Source organism: Electrona antarctica (assembly GCF_951216825.1).
Source record: "Electrona antarctica genome assembly, chromosome: 8".
NCBI lineage: Eukaryota > Metazoa > Chordata > Actinopteri > Myctophiformes > Myctophidae > Electrona > Electrona antarctica.
Genome location: NC_136789.1, coordinates 27533458 through 27555764, shown reverse-complemented (window position 1 = coordinate 27555764; position 22307 = coordinate 27533458). Strand labels below are relative to the sequence as shown.

Sequence of the window (22307 nt, the reverse complement as noted above, 5' to 3'; positions counted from 1 at the left end):
TGGCTGCACCATGGCTTTCGGGAAATGGGTTACCTTCTACGTGCGGCCTTCTGGCGATGTGCACATGCGCTGCACACTTGTGCAAGCTACGCACGACCCAACATTCCTTTGGGAAACCTATTTTTTTCCACAAATGGAGTTTGTCTAAAAATCCCCTCCCTTATCTTGGGAACAGCAGTTGAGTCTGTGTCACAAAATAATGAGTTGATTCTATTCCCAGGGTGTTCTCTCTTGACTCTCTGTAATAATTATAGAGAAAACCTGGGGACTGGGAGAAAAGCCATCTGATTTACTGTATTAGAGCTTCATTTAGTGTAATTGACAGACTGTATGAGCTTGTAAAGGCAGCTGATTGGTTTGAGATTGTGTTTGTAGTTTCAAAGTAAACACATCCCTGTCTGCATCAGAGCTGTGACTAACAAACAGAACGTTCTAGTCTCTCATCTGAGACCCTCTTCATGGACTGCTCTCAGTGCAGGATTATCTGTACTGCTGTGCAACACACTGCCAGCACGCACGCACGCACGCACGCACGCAAGTTTGTATTACTATAGACCGCACACTCACTCTGTCTCTCTCTGTCTCTCTCTCTCTTTCTCTCTCTCTCTCTCTCTACTTAATCTTGAAGGGGCTGAAGCTACCCTTCACTGAACACAAACAAACGGATTGGATGTTCCTATAAGTGAAGAAGGGTTGAATGTTGTCTTCATTGTGCGATCGTTCTGTTGTAGATGTGTTGGTCTAGCCACGCTTCATTGCGCAGCAGCAGCAACGGAGAGAAAAACAAATGGGAAAACGAGAGAGCGAGAGAGAGAGATATATGAAGGGGGCACGGAAGGTGACCCCCGCAAGAGAGCGTGTGACAGAGAGGCAGTAAGACGGTAATGGACAGAGAGAAAGGGAGAGAGAGACAGATAGCCGATAAACAAAAAGAGATTGAATGGGTTTGTTTGTTTGAATGGAGCCGGACAGGCCTGGGATGCAGGGAGCAGAAGTGACCATTCCAGATCCCCACAGGCTGTGACATCTATCAAGCTGCACCGTTTCCTCTCCACCTTAATGGTCCTGTATTATTGGCCACCGTCCTCTGGCTCCTCCTTCAGCGCACTGGAGGATGCGGAGAGGGATCAATGGGGCACTGCATGCAGGATTATCCCCTCATTGGTTATTGATCGAGTGATTGATTTAACTCATTTAGACCTGAGATCAGATTCTAAAAATGTCTTCTACATCCTGACAGTTTTCTGAAAAAGCTATGTTTCTATGTCAGTGGTTCTTCGATTTAAAAAAAATAGCAGACCTACAAGCTCGTAGCGCGCCACTCGGTGGCACGCTATGAGCTTGTAGATCTGCTATTTTTCAATAGCTAAAGCATAACATAATGCTAACACCAAAAGGGGTTCCCGCCCCAAAATGGGTTAACCCATTTAGACCTGAGAACGGATTCTACAAAATGCCTTCTGACAGTTTCATGACAGTTTTCAGAAATACCTATGCTTCTATGTCAGTGGTGCTCAACCTTGTCTTATGTGTCAAGGACCCCTAGAATGATCTGTATTTGGTGCTCAACCTTGTCTTATGTGTCAAGGACCCCTAGAATGATCTGTATTTGGTGCTCAACCTTGTCTTATGTGTCAAGGACCCCTAGAATGATCTGTATTTGGTGCTCAACCTTGTCTTATGTGTCAAGGACCCCTAGAATGATCTGTATTTGGCCGCAGACCCCCATCTGACCCTCCAGAAACAAAGATTTTAGTTAAAAACATTCGCTCTGAAAGAATATATAGTCAAATTAAGATTTGTGCCATGTTTTCTCGATTGTTGAAAAATAGCAGATCTACAAGCTTGTAACATTACATAATGACCACTGGTGTCCCTATTTTGGGGATGCTATTATAGGGGAGGATTTTCAAAGGTGTTCCAAAAAGATCCTAACAAGTATTACAAATAAATAAAAACATAAAATGTTTTTCCCCCATTCAGTTTTCAAAATGGCTAAAATAGCCGATCCACAGGCTCTCAACGCATCGCGACGTGTTGTGAGCTTGTAGATCAGTTTATTTTATTTTGTACCTTTTTTATATTGCTCCTGGTATTGATGATTTGAATACACATGGGAAACACCACAATGGAAACAAGGTTTCCATTTACGCATTGCTTGCGTAATTGTACTGGTTGCAATTTTTATATAAAGTATTCAATCAATCAATCAAATTTGTTGTACGACAAAGTATACATTGGCGGGGCGTCAGAGGGCAGTGGCTCAGGAGGTTCGATCCCTGGCTTTTCCTGGTTTAGTGTCAAAGTTTGATTGATTGATATTGTATTAGACAATAAAATGCAAACAGTACAGTCAAGCACAGCATTGGTCCAAAAGGACAGCACCGAAGAAAGACCTTGCGGTCTTGTTTCCATTCGGGTCCCATGCATTAATTTACAATAACAACAGTGACAACAAACAATTAAGATTCCTCAAACACATTCAATCTACATCAGGGGTCCTCAACTAGAAATGCTGAAGGTCCACTAATCATTTTTGAAAAGGACTGAGGTCCGGTCCCATGCCACGCAGCGCGGGCCACGCAGCGCGGGCCACGCAGCGGCCAGCGGAGAGCGGGGCTCTATATTTTTTAGTACAGTCACACCAAGGCAAGCGTATACAAATCGGATCCCCTCCCAACCAACCAATACTGGGGTGCAGAGTATGGAAATAAAATGTTTCACAAATATTCCCCTCTAAAAATTCGACAGCAAATGAGAGGTATTGTGTTGAGGCACAAAGAACACTTTTATTCTGTCAAGGGTCCGGTCGTGGACCACGGTCCGCCTATTGAGGACCCCTGATCTACATGTACAGGTTGGAATAGAGTACCATTGCGCAAGATACTCAACCCCTAGCCTCGATACCCAGGCTTTAATTTCGTCGGCGCGAAAAATGAAAGCCTGGATTTACACATGGGCTGCACTGGCCTAAACGTGGGAGTCAACCCTTCCGCGTAAGCGTCGCTTCAAATGATGTGACGTCAGGGCTCTGAGCGGTGTGTACCCGTCAAAATAACACCGTGAGGAAATCATTACCAGTGGAACTTCAAACGAGGCTATGCGAGGAAAATGAGGAGAATGGCTAAAGAACCCACCACACCGTCTAAGAAAAAAACCAACGTGTGCCGACTCTGTGGAAATAACTTTGACAGTCCGTTAGAATGGTATACTCCAGCAACCAGTGGTTTCTGCTTCTGGTCGACACAATAACAGTGGGGGGAGGAGAGACCGGGGCTGACGGACAGATCGGTGAACCAATGGTGGGCAGGGCTGCCAAGTCTCACGCTTTGAGAGTGAGAGTCACGCAATTTGACCTTTTACCACGCACCACGCCACACTTCTCATTTCTCACGCACGCACAATACGCACGCCGAGGGGGGCATAAAATGTGCCAAAAAAGCCAAGCCGGCTATCATAATAACAATTTTCTCCGCGGCTCCACCGCGTAATAACGCGCGCCCATGTATGCGTCCTCACAAACGGCAAAATAGCCGATCTGCAGGACATCATGCAGCGCTGTTATATGCAGTAGAAGGGTAACCAGGCAATGGACCACCACATCGTCAGCAGGGTCCCTGACTGGGACGCATGGAAATGAGCCATGCAGAGTTTAACATCGCATCGAAATATTTTTCATGGAAGACAATATAGCCTCCACAAGTTACAACATTAAGTGAGTAAGTCACAAGTGACTATCTCTCTTCTATACTGGTGTGTGGCGTACGTCTCTTGCGTGATATGAGGAACGGTGCCAGTAGCCTACGCACATTATAGGGACAAAGTCGTGTGTGTGTGTGTGTGTGTGTGTGTGTGTGTGTGTGTGTGTGTGTGTGTGTGTGTGTGTGTGTGTGTGTGTGTGTGTGTGTGTGTGTGTGTGTGTGTGTGTGTGTGTGTGTGTGTGTGTGTGTGTGTGTGTGTGTGTGTGTGTGTGTGTGTGTGTGTGTGTGTGTGTGTGTGTGTGTGTGTGTGTGTGTGTGTGTGTGTGAAGGGGGAGGGGCCGCATCGCAACTTGTCGTTATAGTTCTGTTCAGAGAGAGAGACAGAGAGACCACAGATGTGTGGGCATGGGGAAATTAAAAAATTTCCCAAATTCCAGTTTTCTGACTTTTTATTTCACAACATATTCCCCAATTTCCACTGAGATTATGGGGTGAATGAATGTGGCCAGACCCATCTTCTCTTTCTGTCATAGTGACATTGTCCTGCATCAGATCATGTCCAAATCAGGTTCTCCAATCTCCAGTAGCCTCTTCAGTTTTTTGAAGATTTTTTGAGTGGTGCAACCACTCCCTTACGGAGCTATGTGTGTGGCTGGCTGGGTCTGAGCACTATGTGTGTGGATTGCTGGCTGGCTGGGTCTGAGCACTATGTGTGTGGCTTGCTGGCTGGCTGGGTCTGAGCACTATGTGTGTGGATTGCTGGCTGGCTGGCTGGGTCTGAGCACTATGTGTGTGGCTTGCTGGCTGGCTGGCTGGGTCTGAGCACTATGTGTGTGGCTTGCTGGCTGGCTGGCTGGGTCTGAGCACTATGTGTGTGGCTTGCTGGCTGGCTGGCTGGGTCTGAGCACTATGTGTGTGGCTTGCTGGCTGGCTGGCTGGCTGGGTCTGAGCACGAAAACAGCGTGGTTGTTTTTCACCACCTGTGCGCAACCAAACGCAAACACAAACATACATGCACATATTAACTGTATATATGATGATTTCGGGTGTGCCAGTACAGTACAGTACAGTACAGTACAGTACAGTACAGTACAGTAGTGGGTCATTTCTCTACCGTTTCGGACGCGGGCGGCTCGCAGGAACCGGCCCGGCACCCTGGGCTCTATCCTGTGGGTCTGACCCCCCCCGGGGACCCCCACACGGAGTTGCACCACTCTAGGGTGGGATGTCTGTATTCCTCTAAAATTGGCCTTTTTTAACATTGATTTAGAGTCTAAATCAATGTTAAAAAAGGCCAATTTTTAAGGTCTCACTCTTGGCATTTTCTGAAACTTGGCAGCCCTGATGGTGGGGGTGCGTAAATCTGAGCCGCGGCCCTCCCACCTAGGCCAGAAAGGTCTAGCGTTAGCTCAGGCTACTCAACCCCTAACTGCTGAATGGGTGAATGTGCACATTGTAAAACGCTTTGGAGGAAGACGTTATACCTACAGCAAATGTGCCATTTGTTGTTTAAAAAGCTATTGGGTAAAATGGGCATGGTCGTCTTGTTGTTGTTTAAAAAGCTATTGGGTAAAATGGGCATGGTCGTCTTGTTGTTGTTTAAAAAGCTATTGGGTAAAATGGGCATGGTCGTCTTGTTGTTGTTTAAAAAGCTATTGGGTAAAATGGGCATGGTCGTCTTGTTGTTGTTTAAAAAGCTATTGGGTAAAATGGGCATGGTCGTCTTGTTGTTGTTTATAAAGCTATTGGGTAAAATGGGCATGGTCGTCTTGTTGCCGGCCAGCATCTTCTCTGCAGATTTCTGAACAAGCTGTCACGATGATGCTTCGATAATAGTCTCGTAATGTTTTTCAGCTCACTTATTTTCCTGCCATGGACCACACACACGGTGGCTGGAAATAAAGGTTATTTTTTTAACGCATTTTGGGCGGGAACCCCTTTTGGTGTTTTAAACATTGTTATAATTTAGCTATTGAAAAATAGCAGATCTACAAGCTCATAGCGCGCCACCGAGTGGCGCGCTACGAGCTTGTAGGTCTGCTATTTTTGAAAAATCGCGAAAATATTTATTTCAGAAAACTGGAGGATTTAGAAGAATCTTTTTAAATTTCGAGGTCAGGCCTAAATGGATTAATATCCTTCCCCTGCGTTGTTCTGGGCACAAACATCTATGTGCGAGTGTGGGTATAAGTGCCTCCCAAATCAAATCATACGTGATATCCATTGTTGTTTGTGAGCCAAATGGTGGTTGGAAGGGACTGTCATTAATCCATTTTGGGCGGGAACCCCTTTTGGTGTTTTAAACATTGTTATAATTTAGCTATTGAAAAATAGCAGATCTACAAGCAGACCTACAAGCTCGTAGCGCACCACTCGGTGGCGCGCTACGAGCTTGTAGGTCTGCTATTTTTGAAAAATCGTTAAAATGTGGCGCAAATCATTGAATATATATTTCGGAGCGAACATTTTTAACTAAAATATTTGCTTCATTGGGGGGTCCCTGGAACTACATATTTTGAGATGGGGGTCCGTGGCCCAATAGAGATAATTCTGGGAGTCCTTGACATGAAAAAGGTTGAGCACCACTGACATAGAAACATAGGTTTTTCAGAAATATTTTAGGATTTTTTTGTATCGACCTCAGTCCAAAAGGGGTTAATGGAAGCCTAGCTGCCCCGTTGAGATCCCAGCCAACATACTGTAGAGCGTAAATGAGGCAGTGTAAAATCAAACTCACTCACAGAGACACTTAGTGATTCTGCTTTGTTATCTGACAAAAGAGCCCCCCCGCCCATTGATGGTGTCGTTATGCAGAAGAATGAAAAGGGGAGAGAACCTGTGAGGCATGAGACAAAGCACAGGCAAGAAACCATGCAGGCAATCCGTGTTGCCATGCCTGCTTATTACACCCCTGTGAAGTGAGCGGTGCAACTGTTCTCTACCATTGCACCGCGCAACTGTAGAGAACAGTTGCACCGCTCACTTCACAGGGGTGTGATTTTTATTATTACAGTAGAAGTTTACAGACCAAACTGTAAATAAAAGGTTTACATGACTTTCTGTCTCAGTCCGTATATAGCGAGCTGTAGTGAATAAGTACAGAACAGTTGCAACGCTCACTTCACAGGGGTGTGATTTTTATTATTACAGTAGAAGTTTACAGACCAAACTGTAAATAAAAGGTTTACATGACTTTCTGCCTCAGTCCGTATATAGCGAGCTGTATTGAATAAGCAGAGAACAGAATATGGGACAGAGTTGCACCACTCACTTCACATGGGTGTGATTTTTATTATTACTACAGTAGAAGTTTTTTTCTTATGAAAGCAGAGAGTCTTCTGTTTCATACGGTATATAGTATTTATATGTCGCTATAGGCCTTATTTTGTGAATATTGAGTTCGGGTCCATGTCTTCTCTGCAGTTATATCTGGTGGGCGCAATGTGCATCCACCCAGTATCCAATTTATGACAAACTGTACATGGGATCAATGTTTACTCTTTTCCTCGTAAAAGTACACATTCAGGGCTTTCATTCGATGTATAGGATGTATAGCATATTTATTGTGTTTATTGTTATATCTGCCTGTCAATGTCTGACTATAAACCTTCATAACTATGCTTTCTTTTTGATGATGATGATGATTGCCGCCTCGCCTAATCTATCTCACTGCTTTCATTGTTTTGATCGCAGTAACATTGGGGGGGGGGGGGGGGGGGTCATGGGCACATTGGGCAGCAAAAGTCTTGATCCGTACGGCTATAAAAAGTCCCATTCCACCGTTCGGTTCAGAACTATAGTATAACGGTGAGACGCGTTGTCATCAGCTGATTTTGTTTTTCAAGCTAGTGTAGGGGAACATGCCTGGGCATGCTAGCCTGGCACGGCCAGACTCATAGCGAGGGTTCACTGATGTTTCCTCCGGGGAAGAATCTTCAGTGAATCCCCGCTATGAGGCTGGCCAAGCCAGGCTATGGGCATGCAGCTTGGGGGCGATGGAGGGAAAAAAAAGCGTCACCCGGCTGTGATGTCGACGAGAAGGAAAAAATGACTTCCACAGATGACAACACCACGGTTTAGGTCGCGGAAAAGTTCGTTATACATTACACCCGGGTCGATTACGTCCCCGACGCGTTCATTGCGGTCTTATCACTACAATTATAATGCATAAAAAAGCGTTACAATCACACGTCTGAGCGATCTCCGATTATGACGGCTCTGCATGGCGATACGTGATCCACCAACGGAACACTGTCTTTTGTCGTGGCGGCCCCTCGATACTGTGGTTAGTTCGTAGTATTGTAGGCTCGGGGATCGTTTGGTCGCTACAGTATGAAGAAGGAAACATGCATCTGTCCATGTGTGTTGCAGACGTTGCATTGCAATGCCGATCTGGTGCATATGTGTTCAGGCAGCGTTCCGTTCAGCGTTCGTCATGTTTTTTTCCGAGAGACAGAGGAGAGCATGTACCCCCTCGCAAGATCCTCCTCCTGGAGAAACAGGAGGGGAGGGGGGAATCAAATGTCCGAGGTGGAAAGCCTGGTGAGGCGAGGTTAGGTGAAATTTGATTCTTTTCAAACACAGACTAGATCGGCATGGGCGCAGCCATTACACTGGCTTCTACACGTAAAGCGGCCCGCCCTCCTGTTTTCAGGAGGGGAGGGTTTTTTTTTATTTTTGTTTTTTTTTCTGATCACGTGAGGTGGACTAAGCAGCAATGATAGGGCGATGGTTCTTCATTGTCCGGGTGGGTAAAAAGATGAATGAAAGTATGCTATAAAAAAGTGATTGAAACGTATTGATACGTGATCCGCACCCGACGTTTGATTAATTGATAACGTATTGATACGCGATTCGCGTCGGCTGTGTTAATCCAGAGCGCATTACATTAAGCAAGAACAAAAAGCGTGGGAATACATCACATATGTAAAATGCATTTATCGCGAAACATGCGTAAGCTAAGAACGTGACTAGAACATATCTATATAATGACACTATACATATAAACTATAACTAGAACATATCTATATAATGACACTATACATATAAACTATACATATATGCTATACTATGGTGTACATATATACTATGAAGTGCTATGACTACATACAATGCACTTATTGTGCTACATGACATGCTATAAGTCTGTTTCAAATGCTATATAAGTCTAAGAAGTGCTGTCTAAGGGGGGTAGGGTAAGTGCTATGGGCCATGATGGAGTCTGAAAAGGTGGGTTTTCAGACTACGGTGGAAGATCGGGAGTGATGCTGCAGTTCTGATTGCAACGGGAAGTGCATTCCACAGTTTTGGGGCCAGAAGAGAGAAGAGTTTGGGACGTGTGGAGCGTTGTCCCGGCGTTTTTAGTGAGGGTACTTCCAGCTTCCCTGCGTTGGCTGATCTGAGTGCGCGGGAGGGTTTGTAGGGTTCAATCATGCTGGCAAGATATGGGGGAGCCATACCTTTGGTTGCTTTAAATGCCAACATCAGAGTTTTGTATTCTGTGCGGGCAGCAACCGGGAGCCAGTGCAGGGAGCGGAGCAGGGGGGAGACATGTGAGAATTTTGGCTGGTTGAAGACCAAGCGAGCTGCGGCATTTTGGATCAGTTGGAGAGGCTTCAGTGCACATGCCGGTAGGCCAGTAAGGAGAGAGTTACAATAGTCAAGTTTTGACAGGACTGTTGTCTGGATTAGGAGCTGGGATGATTCCTGGGTGAGGAACGGTCTAATTCGTCGTATGTTATAGAGTGTGAACCTACAGGATCGAGTGACAGCTGTGATGTGAGTTTTGAACGAGAGCTGACTGTCCAGGACAACATCAAGGTTCCTGGCTGTTGGGACAGACGTTACCAGGGCGTTGTCTACGGAAATAGTTAAGGGTTGGTCAAGGGGTCAAGGGTTGGTTTCTTGAGGAGTGGTGTTACTCTGGCTGACTTGAGGGCAGATGGGACGCAGCCTGAGGTTACTGAGGTGTTGATGATGGAGGTGATGAAGGGGAGCAGATCAGGTGCGATGGTCTGGAAGATTGGAGACGGGACAGGGTCGAGAGGACAGGTCTAGTGGAAGTCACTAGTTGTAGGACCTCGTCTGGGGAAAGAGGAGAGAAGGAGGACATGCATGGTATGTTGGGGTTAGTGTTGGTTGAGTCAGATGCCACTTTATGGGGGAGGGGGGGGAAGGAGCTGCTGATATCGTCAACATTCTTCTCGAAGTAGTTGACAAAAACATCAGCAGTGAGGGATGAAGGTTGAGTGGGGGGAGGGGGCTTAAGGAGAGAGGAGAAAGTGGAGAAGAGCTTCCTTGGGTTAGAAGTACAGCATTGGATTTTGGTGTGGTAGAAAGAGGTTTTAGCAGTGGTTAGTGAGAGTGAGAAGGCAGAGAGGAGTGAGTGAAAGTGGGATAGGTCATCAGGTAGCTTTGTCTTGCGCCACTTCCTTTCGGCTGCCCTTAGAGGTGTTCGTTCAGATCTGAGAGTTTCAGATAACCAGGGAGCCGGTGGACATGAGCGAGCTGGCCTGGATGAGAGCGGGCAGTGTTGGTCGAATGCAGATGAGATAGAGGAGAGGAAGGATGAGGTTGCAGAGTCAGGTGAGAGAGAGAGGAAGGACTCCAGGGAGGGTAGAGAGGAGAGAATAGAGGATGAGAGGGAGGAGGGGTTTAGGGATTTGAGATTGCGGGTGGTGACGTTCGGAGGGTTAGTAGGTTTAGTACCAGAGAGTGTAGAGGGAGAGCAGGCTCTGGAGAACACAAGGTCCAAAACATGGGCTTGTGTTTCCAGTAAAGTCACTTGCAAATATGGCGGTGGCGGTGGCTCAGGGGTAGAGTTTCCGGATGGTAACCGCAAGGTCGCCAGTTCGAACCCGGGCTCCCCCAGAGTTAGTGTCGAAGTGTCCTTGGGCAAGACACTGAACCCCTAATTGCTTCTGATGTGCTGTTTGTGCCTTGCATGGTTTCCGCTGCCATCAGTGTATGAATGTGTGTGTGAATGGGTGAATGTAATGCACAATCTATGTAAAGCGCCTTGGATAAAGGCGCTATATAAATGCACCATTTACCATTTACCATTTACCAAATATGTTTTTGAGTGGTGCAAACCACTCCAACAACTGGCTTTGTACCCGTGTTTGTTCGTACCAAAAAAACGAGCATGGTTGCTATGGTTAGTATGTGACGTCACAATAAATGTGTAGTTGCACCACTCAGTTCACACAAGTGTGATTTTTTTCTTACTGTCTGGTTTGTTTCTAAATGTGGTAATTATTATTTAACCCAGTGGTTCTCAAACATTTTCATGCTGAGGAGTGGAAAATGAATAGGCATTTCCACAAATCCCACCATCTGAAAATATATTTGCGCCATGATCCAGATGTTTTTTCTTTCAAATGTTTCAAAACAATATATCAATATTTCACTTTTCTTTTTTCTTCTCCAATATTTTATTTTATTGCAGATCTAGCCAATCTACATAGGTTTAAAGTGCTCATGTGGCCTAATAGTCACTTATTTTGGGCTTGTTTTCATAGACCTGGTTGCTTATTTCTCTCACAACATCTGGCAACACTGCAGGCAATGCCGCAGCAGATGCTGATGTGCAGTCGTTCTAATCACTCACCATGCTAGTGGCGGATGGAGTAACAACAGCAGCAAAACACATTACATGGATGAGTGGATTATAATTTCCTTTTTCTTTGTCTTCTGTGATGATAATATATACAGTAACTGGCATATCAGTGGAGCCAATGAATGATAATAATGAATTGCATTTTTTTAATAGCGCTTTTCCAAGTGCTCAAAGCGCTTTACAATGGTTCATTCATTCATACATTGGGAGGTGAAGCGGCGAACAGTCGCCGCCAGCGTCCTCACTTCCCACATTCACACACCAATGGTGGCGAGCTAACACCGACCGACTCATTGGAGGCAATGTAGGGTTCAGTGTTTTGCCCAAGGACACTTCCACATGTGGACAGGAGGAGGCAATGTAGGGTTCAGTGTTTTGCCCAAGGACACTTCCACATGTGGACAGGAGGAGGCAATGTAGGGTTCAGTGTTTTGCCCAAGGACACTTCGACATGTGGACAGGAGGAGGAGCCGTAGACACCCTAGATCAGTGGTTTGCAACCTCTGGACCACTGGTATTTAGAACAATCCTCAGGCACCATGAGGCCAACCCTCCACAGTACAACCTCTGGACCACTGGTGTTGAGAACAATCCTCAGGCACCATGAGGCCAACCCTCCACAGTACAACCTCTGGACCACTGGTGTTGAGAACAATCCTCAGGCACCATGAGGCCAACCCTCCACAGTACAACCTCTGGACCACTGGTGTTGAGAACAATCCTCAGGCACCATGAGGCCAACCCTCCACAGTATACTGTTGAGAACAATCCTCAGGCACCATGAGGCCAACCCTCCACAGTATACTGTTGAGAACAATCCTCAGGCACCATGAGGCCAACCCTCCACAGTATACTGGTGTTTAGAACAATCCTCAGGCACCATGAGGCCAACCCTCCACAGTATAGAACAATCCTCAGGCACCATGAGGCCAACCCTCCACAGTATACTGGTGTTTAGAACAATCCTAAGGCACCATGAGGCCAACCCTCCACAGTATACTGGTGTTTAGAACAATCCTCAGGCACCATGAGGCCAACCCTCCACAGTATAGAACAATCCTCAGGCACCATGAGGCCAACCCTCCACAGTATACTGGTGTTTAGAACAATCCTAAGGCACCATGAGGCCAACCCTCCACAGTATACTGGTGTTTAGAACAATCCTCAGGCACCATGAGGCCAACCCTCCACAGTATAGAACAATCCTCAGGCACCATGAGGCCAACCCTCCACAGTATACTGGTGTTTAGAACAATCCTAAGGCACCATGAGGCCAACCCTCCACAGTATACTGGTGTTTAGAACAATCCTCAGGCACCATGAGGCCAACCCTCCACAGTATAGAACAATCCTCAGGCACCATGAGGCCAACCCTCCACAGTATACTGGTGTTTAGAACAATCCTAAGGCACCATGAGGCCAACCCTCCACAGTATACTGGTGTTTAGAACAATCCTCAGGCACCATGAGGCCAACCCTGCACAGTATACTGGTGTTTAGAACAATCCTCAGGCACCATGAGGCCAACCCTGCACAGTATACTGGTGTTTAGAACAATCCTCAGGCACCATGAGGCCAACCCTCCACAGTATACAGGTGTTTAGAACATACCTCAGGCACCATGAGGCCAACCCTCCACAGTATACTGGTGTTTAGAACATACCTCAGGCACCATGAGGCCAACCCTCCACAGTATACTGGTGTTTAGAACAATCCTCAGGCACCATGAGGCCAACCCTCCACAGTATACTGGTGTTTAGAACAATCCTCAGGCACCATGAGGCCAACCCTCCACAGTATACTGGTGTTTAGAACAATCCTCAGGCACCATGAGGCCAACCCTCCACAGTATAGAGCGTCGCAGTCCCGCCTCCTACCCTGGACCAAGGACTGTCTAAGAAGGACGAGACGCGAAGACAACATGGCGTCGTACGGGCGACGCCATGTTGCTCCATGGAAGGAAAGAAACATGCGCAGTTGAGACCAAGGAAGCTGAACACGGAAGTGTTGGCTGCATATAGCCCATTGCGCATGTTTCTTTCCTTCCATGGAGCACCATGGAGCAACGGTCTTCGCGTCCCGTCCTCTTTAGACAGTCCTTGCCCTGGACCAGGAAATGAAACCCAATGCATTTTCCTCATAGACATTTCTTAAAGTATTTATTTAAAGACGTTTATGCCGCGGACAAAGCCAACTCGAGTCGTGACAACTCATGACAACACAAACAATATTTTTGACCAAACAAATAATTTCAAAGAATTAAAACAACAAAAAAAGTGTTGTAACCTGCCGTTTTTTTCTTCTTTCTAATTATTTGTTTGGTCCAAAATATTGTTTGTGTTGTAATGAGTTGTCACGACTCGAGTTGGCTTTGTCCGCGGCGTAAACGTCTTTAAATAAATACTTTAAGAAATGTCTATGAGGAAAATGCATTGGGTTTTATTTCCTGGTCCAGGGTAGGAGGCGGGACTGCGACGCTCTATACTGGTGTTTAGAACAATCCTAAGGCACCATGAGGCCAACCCTCCACAGTATACTGTTGCTCCTCAGGCACCATGAGGCCAACCCTCCTCAGGCACCATGAGGCCAACCCTCCACAGTATACTGTTGCTCCTCAGGCACCATGAGGCCAACCCTCCACAGTATACTGTTGCTCCTCAGGCACCATGAGGCCAACCCTCCTCAGGCACCATGAGGCCAACCCTCCTCAGGCACCATGAGGCCAACCCTCCACAGTATACTGTTGCTCCTCAGGCACCATGAGGCCAACCCTCCACAGTATACTGTTGCTCCTCAGGCACCATGAGGCCAACCCTCCTCAGGCACCATGAGGCCAACCCTCCTCAGGCACCATGAGGCCAACCCTCCACAGTATACTGTTGCTCCTCAGGCACCATGAGGCCAACCCTCCTCAGGCACCATGAGGCCAACCCTCCACAGTATACTGTTGCTCCTCAGGCACCATGAGGCCAACCCTCCTCAGGCACCATGAGGCCAACCCTCCACAGTATACTGTTGCTCCTCAGGCACCATGAGGCCAACCCTCCTCAGGCACTGTGAGGCCAACCCTCCTCAGGCACCATGAGGCCAACCCTCCTCAGGCACCATGAGGCCAACCCTCCTCAGGCACCATGAGGCCAACCCTCCTCAGGCACTGTGAGGCCAACCCTCCAGGCACCATGAGGCCAACCCTCCTCAGGCACCATGAGGCCAACCCTCCTCAGGCACTGTGAGGCCAACCCTCCAGGCACCATGAGGCCAACCCTCCTCAGGCACCATGAGGCCAACCCTCCTCAGGCACTGTGAGGCCAACCCTCCAGGCACCATGAGGCCAACCCTCCTCAGGCACCATGAGGCCAACCATCCTCAGGCACTGTGAGGCCAACCCTCCTCAGGCACCATGAGGCCAACCCTCCTCAGGCACTGTGAGGCCAACCCTCCTCAGGCACCATGAGGCCAACCCTCCTCAGGCACCATGAGGCCAACCCTCCTCAGGCACCATGAGGCCAACCCTCCACAGTATACTGTTGCTCCTCAGGCACCATGAGGCCAACCCTCCACAGTATACTGTTGCTCCTCAGGCACCATGAGGCCAACCCTCCTCAGGCACCATGAGGCCAACCCTCCACAGTATACTGTTGTTCCTCAGGCACCATGAGGCCAACCCTCCTCAGGCACCATGAGGCCAACCCTCCACAGTATACTGTTGCTCCTCAGGCACCATGAGGCCAACCCTCCTCAGGCACCATGAGGCCAACCCTCCACAGTATACTGTTGCTCCTCAGGCACCATGAGGCCAACCCTCCACAGTATACTGTTGCTCCTCAGGCACCATGAGGCCAACCCTCCACAGTATACTGTTGCTCCTCAGGCACTGTGAGGCCAACCCTCCTCAGGCACCATGAGGCCAACCCTCCTCAGGCACCATGAGGCCAACCCTCCTCAGGCACCATGAGGCCAACCCTCCACAGTATACTGTTGCTGTCGGACAGAAACCTCTTATATCCATAGTTTTTTTGTGTGTAAATTAACCCATTCTGACCTGAGATCAGATTCTAAAAATGTCTTCTACATCCTGACAGTTTTCTGAAAAAGCTATGTTTCTATGTCAGTCGTTCTTCGATTTTTCAAAAATAGCAGATCTACAAGCTCATAGCGTGCCACCGAGTGGCGCGCTATGAGCTTGTAGATCTGTTATTTTTCAATAGCTAAAGCATAACATAATGCTAACACCAAAAGGGGTTCCCGCCCCAAAATGGGTTAATGCCAATGCCCTACTTGATCACACGACTACAGCGTCACACGGAAGCATCAGAAGTAGCAGATCCACAAGCCTGTGCCACATTTTGAGCTTGTAGATCTGCTACTTTTGCACATTTTTCTTTTAAGTCCAGAAAAGTTATAGTTTTGGACATGAAGCCGACAGAGACAATTATATCGACACTGTTGGATCGGACACAGGGCAGTATTATGCGTGTCTTAAGTACCAGGTCTTATGACTTAACTTAAGACCTGGAGGCGTGGTCAATGCCATTTGGCTATTCTGAGTGGCCAAACAGCATTGACCACGCCTCCAGGTCTTAAGTTAAGTCATAAGACCTGGTACTTAAGACACGCATAATACTGCCCTATATGTCCAAAACCATTTACTTTGTAGAAAATGAAAAAAAAAAAATGATGAAAGAAAGAAAAAACAGGTTCCAATGGATCCGATAGTCCGATAGTCTGGTGTTGACAGGGAAGCTGGTGTCCATGGGGTTAATATTGCATTGTCATTCTTGTGATAAAGTACTGTAAACCACTGGTTCCCAAACTTTTTCATGTCAAGGACCCCCAAATTGACACTTATCAGCCCGCGGACCCCCAAAGATATGCCAGGGACCCCCCCCCCCCCCCCCCCATAAGAGAAGAGTTTTACGGCTCTAGCAGAGATTCTCGACCCGTTTCATTTTTCATTTCAAGGACCCCCCCAGTTTGACATGCATATTGGTCTACGGACCCCCATTTAATGGCATTTCTATCTCTGGGACCCCAATTTATATTGTAAAATCAATGTTAATTTAACTCATACAGTATACAAAGGGACCCATCAGGGTCTATTTGTACACTCTCAGAGTTACAGACCCATAAGTGTCCATTTGGTTCCAAACTATCATTTATCTGGGGGTCCCCGGACCCCAGTTTGGGAGACCAATGCTGTAAACTGATGACTCCACAGGAAAGTACATTTTCTCCACGGAAGCAAAGTACACTTTACACCGACAGCAGTGAAATAGGCTAGCTTCTTCCCTATCACGTCTTCATCTTTTCTTCCCATCCCTCCATCTCTCAGCAATCGGTGGAATAATGTATAAGTGGGCTTATACGTGCCGTTCTGAGTTCTGACTGACATGGGAACATTACCGGGGCTTAAACTGAAGAAAGTGCATGATAAAATGGATATGTGGAATTGGTTTCTTTCCTGACTCCCTCCTGAAATGTATCAAATATGGATGGGTTTTGACTTCACACGCAGCCTTTTCTAAATCTCCACATATCTCACCCCGATTGATTGATACGGGGCCCATCCGTTCCCTGCTTGGCTTTGAATCAAACGGTGTAATTCCTCTGCGCTTAACATCTGAGCAGTTTTTCAATGCAAGAGATGACTTGCTATAATAATGCTGCTCCCGATCTATTTATCATATCATCATCATATATCATATCATCATGTCATATCATACTATAATTAAGCCTCAGTTTGTCTGAATGAATGAGTCACTGTAACTGCCGTAGCTCCTCACTGCCTCCCACTTTTCACACAGGCATTGACCATAATAATATGGAGGTCTTAACGAAGCCCTTTTTCCAATTTAACAAATTATAAATTATGCACCAATCGCTCCCACTTTTCACACAGGCATTGACCATAATAATATGGAGGTCTTAACGAAGCCCCTTTTCCAATTTAACAAATTATAAATTAATAATGAATTTATTAGTGGATTAAAAATGCGAAAACGCACCCAGGGCGCAGTACCCACCACGTACTTGGTTTTTGGTTTGAGCTCACAACGCTTCGCAGCACGACGCGTTGAGAGCTTGTAGATCTGCTATTTTCAAAGCGCAACACCCGAGCCCAACCAAACATGAAATGACTTGTCTTTTAGTTCTACTGGATCTCTTCTAATCTCCACTAGTCCCTCCCTAACATTTAGTCTAGTTTTTATTTGTTGACGAAATTGTCAATATATTTTGGTCTTGGTTTTCGTCTTGGTTTTATTTAGTTTCCGTCAGTGAAAAAAGGTTGTCGACGTACATTTTTCACCATAGTTTTAGTCTACGAAATCAACAGTGCTCCTGTCCCCCCCCACACACACAGGTTCCTCCCATCCTGTTGGACAAGCAGTTCTCTGACTTCACCCCAGACATCACGCCCATCATCCTGGCTGCCCACACCAACAACTATGAGATCATCAAACTCCTGGTGCAGAAGGGGGTGTCTGTCCCACAGCCACATGAGGTGGGTCCGCTTTACCGGCTACTGCTGTCACATTGTTCACGTTGGATATGAAAGAAAATGTGTCTTAAACATTAAATTATTATTTCTTTAGCATACAATGACATACAATGATGTTTCGTGAAACAAAATAGCCAAAATGTTTCTTTAAATTGGCTACTGTGTTATGTAAATAATGTCCTACTATGATGACATACTGCCTTATATTTCGGGACTTCAAATCCATTGAAATTCAAGTCGAGACGTCCCAAATTAATCCTGCCCACAGGCTGTCCTTGACACCATTACAGAGCTCTCAACGTGTGCTAGTTCAGGTATTGCAGGATCGCTGTAACTGCAATGTTAACAGTTCTACTGCGTAACCCGTGTTCCCCGCTATTTAATCCAGTCCGGCGAAAAATGGTCCGTTGGTTTGTTATGATCAGAAGCACCAGCGGCCATGACAATGCAAAACGAAACCACTATGCACAGCATGTTGTAGTCTAAACAAACGGCCCGTCCACTTGCATTGGGCTCAATTTCCCAGAAGCCCTAGCAGCCCAGAGGATGACTTGATTTCCAGTTTCGTCATAATAATGCAGCGGCCTCGTCACCAGGTCCGGGACAAATCCCTTGTTTCTTTTTCATTATTTTAAAACGGCGAATTAAACGCATTAAACAAATAGCGGGGTTTAGCGTGTTACGTGCGGTGGAACCCTGGATTAAACAATTTAAAGCCCTGAAAGTGTTAATGTGTGACAAACGGGTTAGGGCTAGAAGAAGTACGTAGTAGGCCTATAAAATCGGGCATTCATTTATAAAGGAAAAAACAGGTCAAACAGGGGGATAGCGTTTTTTTTTGCCCTACAACAACAATATGTAAACATGACATACTGTATTCTGACTCACTGGTATATCTCTGCTGTCGAACAGAAACCAACGTCCTGCTGTTGATCAACACTTCAACCACGACTGGCTGTGTCCCAAACATGCTGTAGTCCAAACCTGGATGCTTCTAACGGAGTTAGAGCATCGGCGGTCCCCAAACCTGTTTGGCCGTGCACCCCCTGTTACCTCCTGACCTAGCTGACGCACCCCCCCTCGTTCTATTTGGCCGAAAATGATACATTTTTAATGATTATGGCAAATAATCACAGAATGTCACTGCACTGATTGACACATGCTGTATACTCCCACAGCTGCTCTATACTGTCTCCTTTTCCCCCGGATTTTGCCGCTTGTGTTAAATAACACCATAAAGCCACCCTAAAGCCACCCTTTTCATGTCATGCACCCCCTAGAGGGCGTTTGCGCACTGGTTGCGTGACCAGCTCAGTGGCCTTGTGGTTAGAGTGTCCGCCCTGAAACTGGGAGGTCGGGGGTTCGATCCCCGACCGGGTCATACCAAAGACTGTAAAAATGGGACCCAATGCCTCCCTGCTTGACACTCAGCATCAAAGGGTTGGATTGGGGGTCAAATCTACTAATCAAATGATTCCCGAGCGCGTCGCACGCTGCGGCTCACCGCTCCAAGAGATGGGTCAAATGCGGAGAACAAATCTCACTGCGGTAACGTGTGTGACAAAAATCGTATGACTTTGACTTTGACACAAGGGGTGCACGTACCACAGTTTGGGAACCCTTGCTCTAACCTGTCCAATTTTAGACCCATCTCCCAGCTTCCCTTCCTGTCTAAGGTCATAGAAAAAGTGGTTTACAAACAATTACAAACCGATGATATAAAGTTCCAGTCTGGCTTCAAGCCAGGCCACACTATGGAAACTGCTCTTCTGAGAGTTTGAAATGACCTACTTTTAAAGGTATATTCAGTGATTTCACTTAATTCAAATATCACTTATTTTTTCATTTTTTGGGAATAATCCTCCCTACTATAAAGTGTGCTGACCATATAAAGAGTTCCTCCCTGTCCCCAGTGAGCCCCTGGGGTCAAAAAACCCTAGTTTCAGTTTGGGCTTTGGGTGGCAAAGCTTTCATCCAATCATGATCGAGTGGGGCGGGCCTTGGTGTGTGTGCTGTTGGTCTGTTGTACTTCCCTCACTGTAGAGCGTGTGCATGTGCACATCTTGTTACCAGGGCGGACCGTTCTTTTTTCCAAATCACCCAAATCACTGAATGCTCCTTTAACCGCTGACTCTGGCAGCTCCTCAATCAAAATCAAACCATATCGGGAGATGGCCATTCATGCCTTTATTTCATCACTGCTGGATTACTGTAATGCTTTGTATGTAGGCGTTGCACAAGGCATTGCACTAATTGTCTTCTCTTAGGCCAGGGGTGGGCAACTGGCGGCCCGGGGGCCACGTGCAGCCCCCACCTTCACTTAATGTGGCCCTCAGGTTAATGTCAGAATACTGATATAATATTGGTTTCAGCTGTTTACAATTCCACAACATGCAAACATGACCCGCTTTAATTACTTCAGTCTAAATTAGTGGCTCAATGCTCAACACAAGTATAAAATTAAAGGCATTTGAAATGACATACAAATGTTAATTTTCAGGATTCCAATTCAAAAATAGCAAAAAATAATTCAAGATTTCAATTCGAATATAGCAAAAATAGCCGATCTACAAGCTGCGACGCGTTTTGAGCTTATAGATCGGCTATTTTTGCCACGACAGTAATATATGGCTCTAGGGAGTGAGTGTGGAAATATAGTGGCCCTCTCCATCATCAAAGTTGCCCACCCCTGTCTTAGGCGCTTGCAGCCTGTTCAAAATGCAGCTGTTTGTCACCTTACCTGCACCAGAAAACGCAACTCTTATCACCCCCATTTTAGCTAGATTGCACTGGCTCCCTGTCAAGTTCACAATTGATTTTAATGTACTTGTAATTTGTTTATAAATCTCATAGTAGCCTACTTATCTGATCTCTTGGAGGATTATACTCCAGCCAGACCTTTGAGGTCTGCCGGCCAGCTGCTTTTGACTGTTCTCCCATCTAATTTAAGAGGAGGTGATTGTGCCTTTGCCGTTGGAATAGCCTCCCTTTTTATATCAAAAGTGCACAGTTCATTGAACTGTTCAAGTCTCTTCTTAAAACTCATCTTTTTTCTATGGCTTTTGATCATTCCTGATTTTTTTTTCTTGTTGTCAGTTGAACTGATTCATGTCTTGTTGCCATGTGGGTGCACATGCATAATTGTTTTGATGTTTTGTTTTATTGTGTAAAGCACTTTAGTCAATCTCGATTTTTTCTTTCTTTTTTTAAGATATTTTCTGCCTTTATTGATTGAAGTAGAGTAGACACGCTGACAGGAAACGGGGAAAGAGAGAGATGGGGAGTGACACGCGGCAAAGGCCGTCGGGATCGGGAGTTGAACCCGCAGCACGCCATCAGGCTGGCTCAGCAGCCTAGGTGCCCAGACGGTTGAGCTAACCGTCCGGGCCAATCTTCATTGTTTTAAATGTGCTATATAAATAAAGCTTGATTTGATTTGGATGTCCTTGGATGAACTTTTCAGGAAAAATAAATAAAAACTATAGGCTATATGTTTCTAAAACAACACAACACTGCCTCATCAATGGTATGGTGACTTACAGAGTGTCAGATACTTGATGTGTCCTCGTTTATCATCACTTTACCCAAATCCAGCTCAGTGGAGTTAGGAGGTTTTTGACCACTGAATGTGGAGATAGTTATGACCTTCATTGATATGATGAAGTCAGACGGGGGGGAAAAACTGAGTTGGAGTTAGGTGGTTTGACCGACAGTTTGAGGATCCAATGGAGTAAGAGGTTTTAGTCAGAAGCGCTTCTTACTTTACATTGGTTAAATATTTGGAAAACGCACGCACACAGACGTAAAGGGTGTTCAATAGCAAAGAAATGTAAGAAGTTGAAAAACGGAGATAGGAGGTATGCACCCCCGAAAGAGACACTATGTTAATGTTGCATTGTTCCAAATGTTTCGTGTCCACAGGCTGACATTATTGTCATCTTCATCACGTCATCCTGACATGTTGGTTGTGGTTGTTGCAGGTGCGCTGTAACTGCGTGGAGTGTGTGTCCAGCTCGGACGTGGACAGCCTGCGCCACTCTCGCTCACGGCTCAACATCTACAGAGCTCTGTCCAGCCCGTCGCTGATCGCCCTGTCCAGTGAAGACCCCTTCCTCACCGCCTTCAGGCTGAGCTGGGAGCTGCAGGAGCTCAGCAAGGTGGGGACACAATTCAATTCATCTATAGCTAAGCCCCGGGCTCATTCATTCCAATGTAAATATCATGGATTTTACACATTAAATAACCAGACCTTCAAAATCTCTTCCAAATCTGTCAACAAGGCCTGCCATATGCACTGGAAAAATATGTGCTCATTTAGAGTCCATAGAAGCCAGCATACATGTCTTCTATGGAAGCATGAAATTAAATGAAATGATTACTATATTTACCCAGGGTATCTGGGCTAAGCTCAAGAACTTGTTTCCAGCCAGGCCCTGCTCATAGAACACATTTCATCGTAGTGGTTCAATGCCTTGTTCAAGGGCACTTC

The 22307-nt window shown here is 46.2% G+C and overlaps 1 protein-coding gene across 1 annotated transcript in view; it reads left to right on the top strand.

The window, feature by feature from the left end:
* LOC306927541 (short transient receptor potential channel 4-like) overlaps positions 1-22307 on the top strand; it is a 110115-nt gene that overhangs the window by 21028 nt on the left and 66780 nt on the right. Inside the window, exons 4-5 of the mRNA XM_079507315.1 lie at positions 17681-17821; positions 21799-21975. Coding sequence (XP_079363441.1) covers positions 17681-17821; positions 21799-21975 — 318 coding nt within the window. The remainder of the gene's footprint in view (positions 1-17680; positions 17822-21798; positions 21976-22307) is intronic.